The 19,734-nt window shown below is 41.2% G+C and overlaps 1 protein-coding gene across 4 annotated transcripts in view; it reads left to right on the top strand.

The window, feature by feature from the left end:
- The first annotated feature begins 13,348 nt into the window (after positions 1–13,348).
- MSANTD2 (Myb/SANT DNA binding domain containing 2) overlaps positions 13,349–19,734 on the top strand; it is a 31,077-nt gene continuing 24,691 nt past the window's right edge. For 2 of the 4 annotated variants that reach the window (XM_047070733.1, XM_047070732.1), the window contains exon 1: positions 13,349–13,921. In XM_047070733.1, the coding sequence (XP_046926689.1) occupies positions 13,412–13,921 (510 nt within the window). In that variant the 5' untranslated portion in view covers positions 13,349–13,411. The remainder of the gene's footprint in view (positions 13,922–19,734) is intronic. The other 2 variants (XM_047070729.1, XM_047070730.1) reach the window with 2 other exon arrangements.

Raw genomic sequence — 19,734 nt, 5'->3', positions numbered from 1 at the left:
CTGGCTCAGTAGGTGGAGCATGTGACTCTTGATCTAGGGGTTGTGAGTTCAAGCCCCACACTGGTGTAGAGATTACTCAATAAAATCTTACACACACACACACACACACACACACACACACACACACACACACCTACCCCAGCAAAGAGAACCAGATTTCATTGGTTCCCACTGTGGGACAATATGTGCCCCACTCTATTATAGAAAACAATAGACCAATCAGCTGGCAATTAGTGGTACCTAACTATCAAGTGTGAATGTAGATGTGAAAATCCTAAAAAGATAAAAATACTAATAAACTGAATCCAGCAACATATGGAAGGGATTATAATTCATAACCAAGTAGGATTTATCCCCAAAATACAAAGTTGTTTAAACATCTGAAAGTTCATTAATATAAGTCACTGTATCAATAAAGGACAAAAATCATGGACAAATGATCATCAATAAAGGACAAATGATCACCATATCAATAAAGGACAAATGATCATCTCAAGAGAAGCTGAAAAAGTATTTGACAATATCCAACACTCCAATATCCCTTCATAATAAAAATATTCAACAAACTAGGAATAGTAGAGAGTGTTCTTAACTTGATAGAGGACATCTACCAAAAAATCACAGCTAACAGCATTAATGGTGAAAGACTTAATGCTTTTCCCCTTACCATCAGAAATAAGATAAGGAAATAAGATAATTACCTTCTAGCCAAGGTAGTTAGGTGAGAAAATGAAGTAAAAGACATTCATATTGGAAAGGAAGAAGTAAAAATATCTCAATTTTTTTTAAAAAAAAATTTGTTTAACGTTTATTTATTTTTGAGACAGAGAGAGACAGAGCATGAATGGGGGAGGGTCAGAGAGAGAGGGAGACACAGAATCTGAAACAGGCTCCAGGCTCTGAGCAGTCAGCACAGAGCCCGACGCGGGGCTCGAACCCACATACCGCGAGATCGTGACCTGAGCCGAAGTCGGACGCTTAACCGACTGAGCCACCCAGGTTTCCCTAAAAATATCTCAATTTTTTAGATGAAAATCATGTAGAAATTATATAGAAAATAATAAATAATTCACTAAAAAATTATTAGAATAAACAAGCTAACAAGGTTGCAGGCTACAAGATCAATTACATACATCAATAGGATTTCTAGACACTAGCAATGAACAATCTGATAATGAAATTAAGAAAATAATTCCACTTGGAGTAGCATCAAAAAGAATAAACTACCTAGGGATGTATTTAGCCACAAAAAGTGTAAAACTTACACTCTGAAAACCACAAAACTTGTTGAAAGGAATTAAAGAAGACCTGAATAAATGGAAAGATATTCTATTTTCATTGATTGGAAGATTTAATATTGTTAAGATGGAAATTGATGTACCGATAAGTTGCAATCACTACCAGATATATACTGGCTTTTTTGAGGGGGAGGGCAGAGCACAAATTAACAAGCTGATGCTAAAATTCATATAGACATACAAGGGACCCAGGATACCAAAACAATCTTGAATTTGAATTGGAGGACTTACTCTTCAGAATTTCAAAACTTACTATAAAGCTACAGTAATGAAGACAGTATGATTATGACAAAGTGATAGAAGATCAGTGGAATAGAATTGAGAGTCCAGGGGTACCTGGGTAGCTCAGTCAGTTGAGCATCCAACTCTTGATTTTAGCTCAGGTCATGATCCCTGCATTGTAAGATCAAGTCCCATATATAGGACTCCATGCTGAGCATGGAGCTTTCTTAAGATTCTCTCTCTCTCTCTCTCTCTCTCTCTCTCTCTCTCTCTCTCTCTCCCTCCCCCTCTCTCCCTCTCTCTCTCTTTTTCCCCTCTCCGCTGTTTGTGCTCTCTTGCTCTCTCTAAAAATAAATAAATAAATAAATAAATAAATAAATGTCTAAAAATAAACCTCACATTTACAATCAATTGATATTTGATGGAGAGGTGGGCAAAACAATTAAATTGGTAAAGAATAGTCTTCCCCACAGTGTTGGGACAACAGGATATCCAGATGCAAAAAAAAAAAAAAAAAAAAAAAAGGAAAAAAATAAAAGGAAAAAAAGTTGGACCCCTTCCTCATTTAATATGAGACAAACAAAGGCATCAAATAATCTAGTCATGCAGGAGAGTGAGAGAATGAATGAGGGAAATAAAATGATTGTTCAACCATATCAAGGGACTTGAGGTCAGCAATCACCATTTAATTGATAGGCAGACCAGTCATTCTGATTTGTGGTTTTCTCCAACCAACAGCAGCTGCATGGTGCAGGGTTCATAAGCAGACAGTTGGATTTAAACAGGATTGTGATTTTGCCAATGAGTGCTACAAAGACAGAAAAGGAGCAAGTGAATGAAAGATTACAGCCCTCGTTTATAAGGGTTGAAGCTGGAAGCTGGGGACAGCCAGGGTTTACTAGGAGCAAGAAGGTGTACAGAAGGGTCAGAGAAGAAACTGAGGACACAGAGAGTTTTTTTGATCACTGATCACAAATACTGGAGGACACAGGAGTTTGAAGGGGTGGGTAATGGAATCAGAAAAGAGAATTTACAGAGTTTCAGGGTTATTAAATTCCATGGCATTTAAGATGTCCTTATATTCCTGTGAGGAGTGACTTACACAGGGAAAAGGGTGTGATGAGATTAGTTCTGATAGTCCCAAGTCTGATAGTGGTAGTGTAGAGGTAGCAGTCACAAGGCTGTCACTGTTGTATTGGGTCGGGGCTTGGGGTGGGAGCAGCTATCTTCTTTTTTTTTAAGTTTATGTATCCACCTTTAGAGAGAAAATGGACACACACACACACACACACACACACACACACGCATGCACGCGCTTGTGAGTTGGGGAGGGTCAGCGAGAGGTGGAGAGAGAGAAATCCCAAGCAGGCTCTGGGCACTGTCAGCGCAGAGCCCAATGATGACGTGGGGCTCATACTCCCAAGTGAACCATGAGATCACGACCTGAGCTGAAACCAAGAGTTGGATGCTCAACTGATTGAGCCACCTAGGCGCCCCAGCAGCTATCTTCTATTAAGTGCACTTTATCATTATCTTATCTATGCTTCATACATTTCCTAAGAGGTAAGCACTATGTCCCCATTTGGGAACAAATTGACACAGTCCACATTCAGTGTTATAGTGCCCACAAGTGCTACAGCCATGGGAGAGAGGGAAAATTATTGCATTACTTCTTCCAACACTTCTTTTTAAATGAACTGGGTCTTAAAAAGCAGAATCAGACCTGTAAACCCAAAGAACAGACTGATCATTGCCAGAGGGGAGGAGGGGTGAGAAGATGGGCAAAATGGGTGAAGGGGAATGGCAGGTACAGGCTTCCAGGTATGGAATGAGTAAGTCACGGGAATAAAAGGCATAGCATAAGGAATACAGTCAATTATACTGTAATAGTGTTGTAGGGCGACATATGGTAGCTATACTTGTGGTGAGCACAGCATAATGTTTAAACTTGTGGAATCACTATGTTGTACACCTGAAACTAATGTAACATGTGTGTTAACTAAATAAAAAATTAAAATAAATAAAAATTTAAAAATTAATTTAAAAATAACTGAGTTTATTTTCTTAGGTATCACAAAACCATCATTTTTTTTCTTTGTGAGAAAACAAAGATCAACAGCAAAATGAAAACCAGAATTAGATACAGGCAGTATTAAACCCTGTTGCATATTATTTCAACACTTTTAAAAGTTAATAAATTGTATGGAAGCCTATTTTTCAATAAATTATTAATAGACATTTTTTTTTCCTTAGAGCAGCTTTAGGTTTACAGAAAAACTGAACAGAAAGTATGGACAGTCCTCCTCGCCCTGCAGTTTCCCCTATTATTAACATCTTGCTATCCTGGTACATTTGTCACAACTGATGAACTGGTCCTGAAACCTTACTATTAATTAAAGGCCACAGTTTACATTAGCATCTGCCCCTTATGTCCCAGAATTGTATGGGTTTTGGCAAATGTATAACGTCAGTATCCATGTGTATGTAGTATCATACAGAATATTTTCACTGCCCTAAAGATCCTGTGCTCCACCTATCCATCCCTTCCTCCCTTCCTGCCCAACCTCTGGCAACCACCGTTCTTGGTCTTTCCTCATTGTCTCCATTGTTTTGCCTTTTCCAAAACATCATATAGTTGGAATCATGTAGCTTTTCAGACTGGCTTCTCTCACTTAGCAATATGCATTCCTCTATGTCTTTTCATGGCTTGATAGCTCATTTCCTTTGTTCGATGTGTGGATGTACCACAGTTTTTTATTTTGTTTTATTTTTTTCCATTCACCTATTGAAGGACTTCTTGGTTGCTTCCTGGTTTGGACAATTACGAATAAGGCTGTTACAAACATTCACATGCAAGTGTTTGTGTGCATGTAAGCACCACCATTAGATCTCATAGTAAGACTATGATTAGATTTGTAAGTGGTTGTACCATTGCCTTGAAATCCATCGTTTCATATATTTTGTCTGGTTTTCTAGCTACTTAAGATAGGAGGGTATGTCTAGTCCCTGTTACTCCATCTTCATTGATAGTGAAACCTGCCTGACACCATTCTAAGTGCTGGACCTATTAGAAGAGAACAAAATGGACACTCTTGGGCTTCAAACAGCTTACATTCTAGAGGGGGAGGGCAGACAATAAATACATGAAAGCAAAATAAATATGCATAAATAAATAATTTTGGAAAATGTGTATTTTTAAAATTTTTATTTATTTTTGAGAGAGAGAGTGTGAACGGGGGAGGGGCAGAGAGAGACGGAGACACAGAATCTGAAGGAGGCTCCAGGCTCTGAGCTGTTAGCACAGAGCCCTATGCGGGGCTCGAACTCACAGACCGCAAGATCATGACCTGAGCAGAAGTCTGACGCTTAACCGACTGAGCCACCCAGGTACCCTGGAAAATGTGTATTGATAAAATAAGACAGTAATGTGATAGAGAGGCAGATAGAAAGACATCTCTAGGGAGGTGATTCATGTTTGAGGAGATGAATTATGAGAAGGAGGCTACCACTTAAAGAGTTAAGATAAGAGTGTTCTAAGACAAAGGATCTATGATCATCCCAAAGGCCTCAAAACAGAAATAAGCTTGACTTGGTTGATAGGACATATATAAGGCCAGTGTGGCTGGAGTGGGAGATGAGGTTGGTGAGGTAGGTAGATTGAGCTTAGAGTAAAAAGGGCCTTGTAGACCATTGTTCCAATTACCTATCCCTGCATAACAAAACACCCTAGAAGTTAGTGGCACAGAACAACAACAATCATTAATTTTGCCCATGAATCTGGGGATACCTGGGGTCAGCTAGGCAGCTCTTGCTAGGGTCTCTCATGTGGGTACAGTCAGGTGGTGGCTGAGGCTAGGATTGTCTCAGAGCTTCTGCATTCACATGTCTGGCTAGGTACACAATAACTGGAGGCTGGAACATTTCTGGCTCCTTGGCTTTCTCTGTCCACATGGACATAGGGTAGCTCAATTTCTTACATGGTAGCTAGAGATTTTCAAAGCAAGAGAAACTGGCAGAAGCTTCAGGGTATTTCTAAACCTATCCCTGAAAGTCACACAGTGTCCCTTCTACCACTTCTGGTTCATTCAGACAATCACAAAGATTCACCCAGGTCCAAGGGGAGGGAATGCAGACTCACCTTCCTGTTGGAAGAGTGTCAAATAACATGTGAACATGTTTTAAAATCACCATGGTCACTGTGAAGAGTTTGGATTATATTTTTATAATAAGAAGCCATTGGTGGGTTTTTAACAAGGGAATGACATGTAATGATTTACAGTTTTAAAAGACTGTTCCATCAAGATTACTAGGTACAAAATAAACATGCAAGAATCAATTGTATTTTTACATACCAGCAAAAACAATTAGAGAATAAAATTTAAGAAATGATACCATTTATAAGAGTGTTAAAAAATATACCAACCACCCAGGGAAAAATCCAACAAAGTGTATAGGACCTTTGTGTAGGAAACTATAAAATTTTATCGAGAGAAACTAAAGACTAATGAAGGGATATCATTCCAAGGATATATCCCAAGAGATATCATTTCCTTTTCTTTTTTTCTTTTTCTTTTTCTTTAGAAAGAGAGAGTGTGACCCGAAAAACAAATAACCCAGTGAAGAAATGGGCAGAAAACATGAATAGACACTTCTCTAAAGAAGACATCCAGATGGCCAACAGGCACATGAAAAGATGTTCAGCGTCGCTCCTTATCAGGGAAATACAAATCAAAACCACACTCAGGTATCACCTCACGCCAGTCAGAGTGGCCAAAATGAACAAATCAGGAGACTATAGATGCTGGAGAGGATGTGGAGAAACGGGAACCCTCTTGCACTGTTGGTGGGAATGCAAATTGGTGCAGCCGCTCTGGAAAGCAGTGTGGAGGTTCCTCAGAAAATTAAAAGTAGACCTACCCTATGACCCAGCAATAGCACTGCTAGGAATTTATCCAAGGGATACAGGAGTACTGATGCATAGGGGCACTTGTACCCCAATGTTCATAGCAGCACTCTCAACAATAGCCAAATTATGGAAAGAGCCTAAATGTCCATCAACTGATGAATGGATAAAGAAATTGTGGTTTATATACACAATGGAATACTATGTGGCAATGAGAAAAAATGAAATATGGCCTTTTGTAGCAACGTGGATGGAACTGGAGAGTGTAATGCTAAGTGAAATAAGCCATACAGAGAAAGACAGATACCATATGGTTTCACTCTTATGTGGATCCTGAGAAACTTAACAGGAACCCATGGGGGAGGGGAAGGAAAAAAAAAAAAAAAGAGATTAGAGTGGGAGAGAGCCAAAGCATAAGAGACTGTTAAAAACTGAGAACAAACTGAGGGTTGATGGGGGGTGGGAGGGAGGGGAGGGTGGGTGATGGGTATTGAGGAGGGCACCTTTTGGGATGAGCACTGGGTGTTGTATGGAAACCAATTTGTCAATAAATTTCATATATATAAAAAAAATAAAATAAAATAAAAAAAAAAAAAAGAGAGAGTGTGAGTAGAGGATAGAGGCAAGGGGAGAGACGATCTTAAGCATGCCCCATGCTCAGTGCGGAGCCTGACGAAGGGCTCGATCCCAGTGGGGAGCCCAATGTGCAGCTCAATCCCACAACTCTGGGATCATGACCTGAGCTGAAATCAAGAGTCAGACGCTCAACCAACTGAGCTACCCAGGCACCTGAAGACATATCATTTTCAAGGACTGTAAGACCAATTATTATAAAGATGTCAGTTTTTCTCAGATTGGTCTATAGATTCAGTGTAATACCAATCAAAATGCCCATAGCTTTTTCTGTAGAACTTGATAAGCTAATTCTAAAATATATGTGGAAATATTAAGGATCAAGAATAGAAAGCCACTCTTGAAAAAGGAGGAGAAAGAAAAGGAAGAGGAGGAGGAAGGACTTTCTCGACTTGACATAGCCTTATTATAAAGCCAGTGTGATTCATTATTGTGGCAGTGTGATATTGCGGCAGGGAACACAGAAAAATAGACAGACAAATAGACCAATGTAATAAAAGAGCCCAGAAACAGACCCATGCACATATGGACACTCGATTTAAGTCAAAGATAGCATTGCAAAAGGAGGAGGGAAAGGATGGTCTTTTCAGAAAATGGAGTTGGAAGAATTAGGTATACACATGGAAGAAGGAAGAGAAGAAGGGAGGGAGGAAGGCATATACTCTTGACCATATGCGCTGGGAGACATGGACAAGAATGTTTGTAGCAGCATTATTCATAATATCCTAAATTAGAAACAGCCCAAAATTCAATAGTAGGATGGATAAATAAGATTTGACGTATTCATAAAATAAGAGTATTTTACAGCAATGAAAATGAATAAACTGTAGCCTCATACAGAATAGATGACTCTTAATTAAAAACATAATACTGAATGAAAGAAGCCAGATATACAATACATGTGATTTCACTTACAAAAAAAAAAAAATCAAAACCAGGAAAAACTTTTAGTGATGTAGGATACAATGGTAAAATTATTGTTTTGGGGGGGGAGGGGTTCGACCAACAAAGATTTGTTTTTTCTGCAGTGCCATATTTTTAAAAAAATTATGCAACATTTTAAAATTAAATTTAAAAAAATTTAAAAGCCAGACTTCTGGCCTTCCTTAAAAGTTGGAAGCTTGGCAAGGTGGGCCTACATTCCTTTCTGACAGTGCTTGGGTGGATGAGATACAGTGATAAAATTATAAAGAAAGGCAAGTCAGTATAGTGGTTATCTCTATAAGGGAGATAAGGGTTTAACATTGGGAAGGGATTATGGGGCAAAGCTTCTAGAGTGCTATCTACATTCTATTTCTTTGACTTGATTGTGGCTATGCACTATTTGCTTTATAATAAACCATAGTGTAGTTGTACATGTATGTTTCATATACTCCTCTGTATTCATGTTACATTTCACAAGAAAAAAGTTTTAAAAAACCAAATTCACCTTGGCTACTGTGTAAGCAGACAAGTGTGCACATAGAAAGTCCAATTGTCCAGGAAAGACATGATGGAGGCTAGAGTTGAGAAGTAGTCAGATTTAGGAAAGATTTCAGAGGTAACAGGACTTGATGTGGAATATGAAGGGAAAAAAAGATGAAACAGCAAACACACTGACAGTCATAAAACACAGCAAGGGAGTAAGTATATAACAGAATGAATAAAGCTTTTGAAACAGAAAACATTAAGGTGAAATGCTAAATTGTGTGAGTGGGTACTAGACGGAGAACTTTTGTCCAACTGATTAGGAGAGGCTTCAGACAAAAGTTGGAAATACAAACACTGGGCACAGAGGAATATGCACTGGTAAATAGATGGTCTTTTCAACAAATAGTGCTGGGAAAACTGGACAGCCACATGCAAAAAAATGAAACTGGACCACTTTCTTTTAAAATAAACTCAAAATGGATTAAGGACCTAAATGTGAGACCTGAAACCACAAAACTCCTAAAATAGAACATAGGCAGTAATTTCTTTGACATCAGCCATAACAACATTGTTCTAGATATGTCTCTTAAGGCAAGGGAAACAAACACAGAAATAAACTACAGGGACGACATCAAAAAGCTTCTGCACAGTGAAGGAAACCGTTGACAAAATGAAAAGGCTACTACTAAGTGGGAGAAGATATTTGCAAGTGATACATCTGAAAAGGGTTCATATGCAGACTATATAAAGAACTTATACAACTCAATACCTAAAAACTCCACAAATAATCCCTTTACAAACTGGGCACAGGACCTGAACAGACATTTCCAAAGAAAATATACAGATGGCCAACACACACATGACAGGATACTCAACATCACTAATCATCAGGGAAACAGAAATCAAAACCACAATGAGATTATCACCTTATACCTGTCTGAATGGCCAGAATAAAAAAGACAAGAGGGGCACCTGGGTGGCTCAGTTGGTTAGTCCAGCTTCAGCTCAGGTCACGATCTCACTGTCCATGAGTTCAAGCCCTGCATCAGGCTCTGTGCTGACAGCTCAGAACCTGGAGCCTGCTTCAGATTCTGTGTCTCCCTGTCTCTCTACCTCTCCTCCACTCGCATTCGGTCTCTCTCTCTCTCAAAAATAAATAAACATTAAAAAAATTAGAGTAAAAAAGACAAGAAATAAGTGTTGATGAGGATGTGGAGATAAAGGAACCCTCATGCACTGTTGGTGGGAATGTAAATTGGTATAGCCACTGAGAAAAATGGTATGGAATTTCCTCAAAAAACTAAAACAGAAATACCATACAATCTAATAATTCCACAATAGGGTACTTACCCAAAGGAAAATGAAAGCACTAATTTGAAAAGTTATATGCACCCCTATGTTTATTGAAGTATTTACAATAGCCAAGATATGGAAGCAACCCAAGTGTCCACTGACAGATGAATTGATAAAGAAGACATGGTATATACACAATGGAATATTACTCATCCATAAAAAGGATGAGATCTTGCCCTTTGTGACAACATGAATAGACCTAGCGAGTATAATACTAAGTGAATTAAGTCAAAGACAAATAGCATATGGTTTCACGTATATTTGGAATCCAAAAAACAAACCAAACAAACAAGCAAACAAAAAGCAGAAATAGACTCATAAATACAGAAAACAAAGTGATGGTTGCTGGAGGGGAGGGAGGTAAGGAAATGCACAAAAGAGATGTAGGGGAAAGGAAGATTCAGGCTTCTAGTTATGGAATGAACAGGTCATGGGAATAAAAGATACAGCATAGGGAAGATAATCAATGGGGGGAAAAAAAGAACGAAAAGTTGAGAAAACAAATACTGGGCATAGATTGTGGAGGAAATGGAAAAGGGGATGATGCAATTAAAGGGAGGTAGTTGACAGTTGACAGGTTGATTACTCTGTATCATTCTGACCTCTTTTGCACATTATTTTGAGACATTGTATACATTATCTCTCAAATAGGTTTTTCATCTACTCATGCTATCATTTGAATCCACAAAAAGTGTAGTACATTACTTCAAACACATTCCAGAAATTCTGATTGAACTATGAAGCCTTGAACGAGCACATCACACAGCTCCAGGAATCCAGGATCAGCCATGGTTAGCCAGCATGACAAGCACATGATCCAGGTTGCCTATGCAGCAATGCCTCCATACTGTGTAGTACATATTAATGGCTTTTATGTTATTGAATTAATTGTAACCTCAGGATATTACTGGAAATTTTATTTTTGACACTTTTTCTCATTGGATAGACTGATGAGCTGTGGGAATAAAGGGGGGGGGCATATAGAAATAATGTCTAGAAACAGAAGTTTGTGGGAAGGGAGACTTCCCAGTCAACCCACTTTATCTAGGAAGGCTTCCTGCATGAGTCAGAGTTGATTTGAGAATCATCCAGAATTAACAAAAGAAGGAGGGAGGCTCTTTTTCAGGCTCCTGGGAAAATGAGAGCAGGATAAGCAGTGATTTTAAAACTCTTCGGAGTCTCTGATTTAGACATGACTCTCCCCTTTCATGCACATTAAATACCTTATGACATTAAAAAACGTACTGTTGGGTGGAATAAGAGTGAATTTTGCTTTGACAGGTGTTTGAGATGCCATAAGAGCCCTTAAAAGAACTGAAAATGAAGACACTGAAAGCTAGTGGTGGAGAGAAAGCGACAAAGGAAAGAGTCTCTATTAACGAACCTACAGTAGTCCTCCTTATCCACAGAGGATTGGTCCAAGACCCCCCAGTGGATGCCTGAAAGCACACATAGTCCCCAACTCTACATGTACTATGTTCTTTCATATACATACATACCTAAGATAAAGTTTAATTTATAAATTAGCCATGGTTAGAGATTAATGACAATAACAATAGCCCAATTATAACAACGTATTATAACAAAAGTTATGTGAATGTGGTTCCTTTCTCTCAAAATACCTTATCGTACTGTACTCACCCTTCCTGCGATGATGTGAGATGAAATAGATACTGCCTACACGATGAGATGAAGAGAAGTGACTGACAGAGGCATTGTGAGATAGCCTTAGGCTATTGACCTTCTGGCCATAAATCAGGACAATCTGCTTCCTGACTGCCTTTTGGCACTGGCAACTGAAACCCTGAAAGTGAAATCGTGCGTAAGAGAGGACTGTCGCATAGCCCAAATGAGATAATAGCTAATGTTCATCTAACGTTTACGGTGAACCAGGCACCCTTCTAAGGGCTTTACCTGTATCAACCCATTTAATTCTCATAACAATGCTGTGAGGTCATCCCCATTTTATAAATGAAGAAAGCAAGGTACTGAGAGATTGCTTAACTAAATTGGCTGAGGTTGCACAACTGGAATTTGAAGCCAGGCATTTCGACTCTAGAATCCAAACTTTTTTTTTTTTTTAACCCCTTCCCAACTCCCATAGAATCCATACTCTTCACCAAGGTGTTTGACCATATCTTTTTCTTAGAAAAAGAGGAAAATATAGCATAAATTCTGGAACTTCTTTAGGATTCTTCATACTGAAAACTATGGGGGCCTTTTAATATGATAAACAGAGACGGTTACCTCCTCTACTTCATCCCTACTGCTTATTCCTTTGGCTTTCTAAGCATATTATTCTCTTAGTGTGATTCTAGGGTGTAGCTGACCTTAGCTCTATATTTATTTATCTATTCATTCATTCATTGTTTCCACACCGGGCAGGAGCCCAATAGGGGGCTTGAACTCACCACCCTGAACTCAACACCTGAGCTGAGATCAAGACTCGGACACTTGAGGGACTGAGCCACCCAGGCACCCCCTCAGCTCCATTTTCTTTTAAAAACCTAACATATATTTGCTTTCCAAAAAAAATTCCACACATTTGAAAAAGATCCGCTGAGGCTTTTCAGTTAAGGATTCAAGATAAACAATCAGATATTTGGCTTTGAAGATTATTGAAATACCTTACAGCTACTATTGGCTTTGGCGTGCTAATGTTCATTAAACTGCAGCACTTTGAGGAGTATTCAGGAACGGCTGATAAACTAATTACCAGAGGTCACAAGAGCTGCCTTAATTGGCAGTCGTCTTTTCAAACTCCTTACACTCCAGGGTGTGAAATACAGTAGGAAAACGAGGCAACTTCCAAATCAGGGATGATGGAGAATGGTATTGGAAAGTAACTTTTCTGCCGGGCTCCAGAGTTCCTACATGTTTAAACTACAAAGTACAAACGCGATAAAGACATCTAAGTTTTTCTACACATGGTCACACCTACCCAGGCTAACTGGAAAACAGATCTTAACTGGAGCCAGAGTTGCTGTTCCTCAAATAATGGCGCAAGGGTTTCTCAAAAAGCCACAGCGAACCAACTCTAACCCTGGTCCACAACTGCTTTTTAAAGCCTCCCCCAGAAATGCTCTCCTTCAGCCTCGGCGCTTCCCGGAGAAGCCCTCGGCAGGTTTCCCCTGTCTCCGCCCTGGACGTCAGCCTCGGCGCCCCGAGGCCAGCTCAGAGGGAGGGGAGGCAGAGCGGAGGGAGAGAAGAGAGAGAGCGAGGGAAATGGTCAAGTCCTCCTTAACTCTGGGCCCCCTCGCGGGCCTCACCCCTCCTCCCGGGGGCTGAGATTGGAGAGGAAGTGGGAAGGCTCCAATCTGTTCCTCACACCAGCGCCCTCATGCCCCCACCCTTCTCGTCAGCTCGGGGCTTCGGCGCGCCTCATCCCCGCCCCTCACCCCGGGAGAGGAGCGGGCGGCGCGGTAGGGCCCGCGGAGAGAGGCCGGGGGAAGCGGACGGCCTCCGTTCGGCAGCAGGGGCCCGCAGCCGCCCGCCCTCGGGCGAGCCAGGCCCGAGGGCAGCCCCGGAGACCGCGGCGGCCGGATGCGCGGGCGCGTCACTTCCGGGCGGTGCAGCGGCGGCCGCTTGGAAGATGGCTGCGCCCTGTGGCTCGGAGCTGCCCGCCAACTCGCCGCTAAAAATCCCGAAGATGGAGGTGCTCTCCCCGGCTTCTCCTGGTGGCCTGAGCGACGGAAATCCATCGCTGTCCGACCCTTCCACGCCTCGGGGTGCCTCCCCGCTCGGGCCGGGCAGTGCGACGGGCTCGGGGGCAGCGGCGTCTGGGGGTCTCGGGCTGGGGCTGGGGGGCCGCAGCGCCGCCTCGTCCTCGGTCTCCTTCTCCCCTGGTGGCGGCGGTGGCGGGGCTGCGGCAGCCGCCGCCGCCGCCTGCCGGGGCATGTCGTGGACGCCGGCCGAGACGAACGCGCTCATCGCAGTATGGGGCAACGAGCGGCTGGTGGAGGCGCGGTACCAGCAGCTGGAGGGAGCCGGCACGGTGTTCGGCAGCAAGGCCCCTGGGCCAGCCATGTACGAGCGCGTGTCCCGGGCCCTGGCCGAGCTGGGCTACGAGCGGACCCCTTCCCAGTGCCGGGAGCGCATCAAGGTAACCGGCCGCCCGGCCTGGGGCAGCGAACCAGAGGCAGAGAGAAGGCGGGGAAGCGGGCCTCGGGGGCGGGGGCCGGTCTGAGCTCAGGGCTCCCCTCCGGGGCCCGGTGGGCGATTCGCATCTCCTCCGCCTTTTTCTTCTTTCCCTGGGAAGGGGGCTTTTTTCCAGATGGCCGCCAGCCCGTAGGTTTCCTGAGTTTGAAGTTGGGCGTGCCTGCCGCCGCCCCTCTTTCTTGCCAATTGATGTTCCTACGCTCTGAAGTTGGTAGTTTCTCATTGTGCGCTGTGCGGCAGTTCCCGTGTCGCTGGCGCCTCTCGCCCCCACCGCCGGGGCCCCTCGCTTTGTTCCAGGCTGAGGGGCTCCCAGGCCGAGGCTTACCAGCCGGGGCGGAATTGAGGAAGGATAGAAGAGGGGGGCCGGTGAGCCCTCAGTTTAGGAATTTTCAAATGAGTGGCAGTGCAAAGCCACGCAAAAAGCGCCTTTGGACGACTGGCCTTTGTGTCAGTCGCCTTGCTTTTCTAACTTGAGCTTCGAAGGATAAGACTTGAGATGCTTTGGAGAATTGAAAAGAGGCTCGGTTGTAGTCAGATAGTGTATTGTTATCGTGGAGTTAGGGGCACAATTAAAGTTAGCCTGGCTGAGAGTTGGTCTGGAATTTGTAGAGTGTCGATGTCTCCAGAGTTAGGTTGGCTTGAGGCCCTTCTATGTTTCTGACTAAGCTCCTTCACGAAAGCCAGTTTTTCCCTGCTTTAGTTATTGTGCCGGATGTGGTGAAAAGTAAAGCTCTCAGTGTGCATCTGGCTATCTGTGGATCTGAGTGTTCAGGTAGAGGCTTAATTTGGGCTAGAAATGTTTATCACCAGCCAGGTTATCTTTCCGTTGTTTGTTTTGACCTTCAGGCTTTCGGATTTGTATTATTGGCAGAGAGGGAGTTGTCTTTTAGGTAAGCTAGTTCCCTTGTCATAGTAGCTGCTAAAAGATTCTGGTAGGAATCTTTCTCCCAGTTTTCAATGAACTACTTCTTGTTAATAGTCATAGTATCTGTGTACTTCTCTTCTGGTAGGGATGGCACTTTCCCCCCCAGCTCCTTGGGTAAAAACCCAGTGAGAACAATCACAATCAGGCTAACGGAGGAGATTGTTCCAAAGTTGGAGAGATCTTGGCTCAAGTAGTGTTCATCCCGGGACATTGTTGCTTAGGAAATTTGGTCCAGAAACTAAGATATTTCAAACTTATTGACTGTCGTTCAGGGAATTTGGCACCCACTTCTCAATTACAGAATTGAATTGGTTTACTTGATAATGTTTACATTTAGGTCTTCTTACGACCCTCTCTTTTTATACCCCCTTAACAAGGGTGTCATTAAAGTAGTAGTTTATAGACAGGATTAAAGTAGTAGCTAATAGGAGCCACTGTGTTCTGAATCTCATTTATTGTTCTATTAAAGAATAAAGTTATAAATTCAATTTCAAGGTCATTAAGGTTAAATTTCTGGGAGTTTTTGCACCGTGCTGGTTAGCATCCACCCATGAACCTTTCTTGAGTTTAGAAGTGTACTTAGGCATTTGTAACTGTTTTGGCTTGATTGATTTTGTCCATAGAAATTTCCCAATCAAAAGGGTAAAGTGTTGTGCAATCAAAACCTCAATGAATATAAATCTCTCCATAAAACTGTTTCTCAAACAACCAGGAAATAGCTAGTTGCGTCTTTGTCCACTTATGAGAAGCATAACCTAAAGCAAGGAAAGGAGATTGAGCTTCTCTGAAGAATTGTTTTTAATTTTTTAAATGTTTATTTATTTTGAGAGAGAGAGAGCGAGCATGAGCAGGGGAGGAGCAGAGAGAGAGAATCCCAAGCAGGCTCCATGCTGTCAGCGCAGAGTTGGAAGCGGGGCTCAAACTCACAAACCATATCATGACCTGAGCCGAAATCAAGAGTCAGATGCTTAACCGACTGAGCCACCCAGCTGCCCCCTCTGAAGAATTTTTAAAAGAGGATCTGTTCACCTGATGTCAAACAGATAAGACCAAATTGACCTCAAGCTCTTAGAATATTTTGAGAACATGTTGATGACAGTGGATTCTCTGATCAACAGTTGTAGGTGACAGGAGGGCAGATAACTGTATGTATTTTTTTTTCTCTACTTGTTAAGTGATTTCAACCAAGGAACCAGATTTCTTCATTAACAATGTTGGTCTTTCCTGCCAGAATATAAGCTCTGTAAGGACAAGTTCTGGTTTCTCTTATTCACTGCCGTATTTCCGTGCCTAGCACATAGTAGACACTGGACACATATTTATTAAATTTACCAAATACAGTCTAGAAGGAGAACTTTGGAAAGTATAGAGATCTAGATCAGTGTTACTCAAACTTTAACTCAAAGACATAGACTGAAACCCAGTTTGAAAAATTTTGCATTGAATACTAAGCTCTCTCCCTCTAGAAGACTTAGTATAAATGTAATCTTAAGCACAGAAGCAAATGTCGTCACTGAGACCGTAGCCTTACAGTTATGAGGTGGATGTCCCCAAGTAATCCAGAGTATGTTTATGAAAATAAAAACACTTTAAAAAATTCTCAGAGAGTCTCAGATACCTGAAAGCAAATCTTTAGATCCCAGTTTCAGAAATACTTATTCAGAATGAGTAATTCGGAAATCTCTTCTTCTTGTTTTTTAAGTTTATTTATTTATTTTTGAGAGAAAAAGGGGGAGAGAAAGAATCCCAAGCAGGCTCCATGCTGTCAGCCCAGAGCCCGACTCAGTGCTCCATATCACGAACTCTGAGATCATGACCTGAGCCAAGATCAAGAGTCGGACGTTTCACCGACTGAGCCGCCCAGGCACAACCGGAAAGCTCTTCTTTTACTTTATTGTCTTGATGAGAACTGCAAAAAGAAATTCAGCAATCTTTTGTGCTTTGAATTTCACAAAATAGAAAAAGTACAGTAGATATGGACCATGAGGAAGTTTTTGTACGGACTAATGTGCTCACTTAAATGTGAATTCATGTCAGAGGGTCACAGGGAAGGAATATCCTGTGTGTCCATTAAATTTCTGGCTCAATGCATTTGAAATATGCATTAAAATGCAATTATGAAAACTCAGTAAACAATTTCTTCTAAGTTTGAAAGGAGGGAAGAGGTATATAGGAACTTCGGTTTTTCCAGGAAACTTTCCTTTAATCATAGTTTCAGTACGTTGAGGTAGCAGCCTTCATCTCATCACAAGAAGGCATCAGAAAGCTGAGTCCCATCCCAGCCTCTTCCCTGGCTACCTTCCTGAATAACCTGAAAAACACATCACTTCCCTTTTTTGGACTGTGTTTTAGACTTCTTATCTATTGAAATTGTAAATTTTGAAATTAATAGCTCTTGGATTTTGCTACCAAAGTACTATTTTTGCATGCTATCTAAGTGAATGTGTATATTTCTAAGTGCACAGGGTTTTAGCTTAAAGTCAGATATAAACATTTGTTTGTTGCTGCAAAGAGTTTCATTTTGAAGTCCGACATGTCCATTTATTGGTATTCGTTCAGTCATTTGGATAAAATGGATGTGTTTGATGCTGCCTTACTGCACAGATTACTGTTTGGTTCTGAAGTTTTGCTGCTTTTTTTGTTTGTTTGCCAGAAGAAAATCCGTCCACTAACAATTCCAGCCTAATTTTGGAGCCAGATAAACAAATGGGTGGTTTTCTGTCTGGTGATTGCATGATTTTTCTCTTATTCTGTAGGCCTTTTCATCATGTCACCATTCACCAAATAACTTGAGTGCTTACTATGTGCAGGGCTGTATGCTAGATGTTAGGATAAATAAAGAGCTTACAGTGCAGTTGAAGTATGTATAGACACATCAAAGAGTTAAAGCTGGACAACACAAGGGATGGTATGTGATGGCAGTATTTGATTAAGTGTCATATGACTAAAGCAGACAATAAGTGTGATGACTTCAAAGGAGGGAGAGATCTCATCACAGTCCATACTGTAGTAGTTGAAAGATCTATCTAGACTTGGCATTCATGAAAGCATTCACTTCTGAGCCAGATGCTGTATTCACACTTCAGTCAGTTAATCTGATGCACTGCAAAACTCATTCTCAAGTCCCATATTTTTGGGTGTTCTCCAAAAATTTGCCTCTTGAGAGTTGGCTTTATGTCTTTGAAACAGATGTGTACTTCTAGCTCTGCCTCGAGATGAAATGCAAGGTGATTGTATGACCTAAAAAGCTTGTGTTTGCTGGATCAGTACTGGTTGCTCATCAGACAAATTTAAAAGTGGTAGGGAGTCTTCTGCCTAGCAACCAAAATGATCAGTGTTTTAGGGATATTGCTTAGATTTATTCATTAGTAATTGTTGTAATCTTTAGAACAAAATTCATGCTTTAGCAAACAAATTACATATTGACCTTTCGTTTTAGCCCTCAAGCCTTGGCATTTGTTTGTGAGAACCAGTGAGGTAAAGATGGCTTGAAGCCAGCAGATAACCTGTGTCCCTGTGTAGCATTTTAATAGACTCCACCCACCTCTGAGGATTTTTCTCTGGTGTTTGCAGACAAGACATTCCCTCTGTACTGTCATTGAAAGATTTCTGAGAAATATGGTATACCACTCAAATCGTTTGCAAGAAAGATTGGGTCAGATTTGTTTGCTTCCATTTTTTACATGTTCTGTTTCTGTTGTTCCCATGCCACTGTCATCCAGAGGCTTGTGTGTTCCAGAACGCTTGCCTGCTTGTGAGTCTGATAGAGGCTTGATGTGTATTCTAAAGGAATAGACCATCTTGGACTACCGACCATACACTTACAGTCTTTCAGTTTAGGAGGTAAGGGTCTAACAAGCACATGTTAAAACTTTGGATGAATAGTCTTCTGAGTTTATTTCTTGGAATTTGGGGAAATCTAGTGAAGAGTGGAATGAAGTTATTATGGATCCTTCAATAAGATGATACGTAAAAAGAAAAAAGAATTTAGAAAGCAGATAGTACAAACAGTGCTGTGTAATAAAACTTTCTGTGATGATGGACATGTTCTATATCTAACACAGTTCATTGTGATAGCTATCAGTCACTTGTGGCTGTTGAGACCTTGGAACATGGCTAGTGTGCCCGAGGAACTGGATTTTAAATTGTGTTTCATTTTAATTAATTTAATTTTAAATTATAAATGCCACATGTGGCTAGTGGCTACCATATTGAACAGTGCAGGTAAAAAGTTGTTATTTGGAGTATTAAAGAAGTCTATTTTACGAAACAGTTTTCTTAGCTACATACTCAAACCTTTAGGAGAAGCTCAAAGTTCCTTTTTTTTTGCCCTCCCTGTCTCTTTACCCCAGAGTAGGAGGAACCTTGATAAAAGTAAAGAAAAATGGTCCACCCTACTAGGGAGGAAGAGCTTTTAGTGCACAGAATAAAGTCTTATAATCTCAGTTAGCTAGGGCAAACAGTGTCATATTCTTGATTTTCTAGGACAATGCTGTCCGATAGAACTTTCTATGATATATGTGTCCTGTTGTCTGCACTGTCCGTCAGCCAGTGAGCAATAGCCACTAGCCACAGGTGGTTATTGAACACTTGAACTGTGGCTAGTGTGACGGTGTGAAACTGAATTTTTAATTTTCTTTAATTTTAATTTAAATGGTCATATACATGTAGCCAGTGGCTACTGTATTGGCCAGAACAGCTTTGGAATAATGATATTCAAACTTTGTTTGTTTTTGTGCTCCCAAAAGACTTTTTGTACTCTCTTGAACATTTTAAAATGGACATTAAAGTTTTTTTGTTATAGGTGAAAGTTTACAGGATGTTAATAGGAT

Source organism: Lynx rufus, unplaced genomic scaffold (assembly GCF_022079265.1).
Source record: "Lynx rufus isolate CCGP_SWC_20201006 ecotype Redwood Valley unplaced genomic scaffold, mLynRuf1.p SCAF_9, whole genome shotgun sequence".
NCBI classification, from domain to species: Eukaryota; Metazoa; Chordata; class Mammalia; order Carnivora; family Felidae; genus Lynx; species Lynx rufus.
This window is presented reverse-complemented; position numbering and strand designations above follow the sequence as displayed.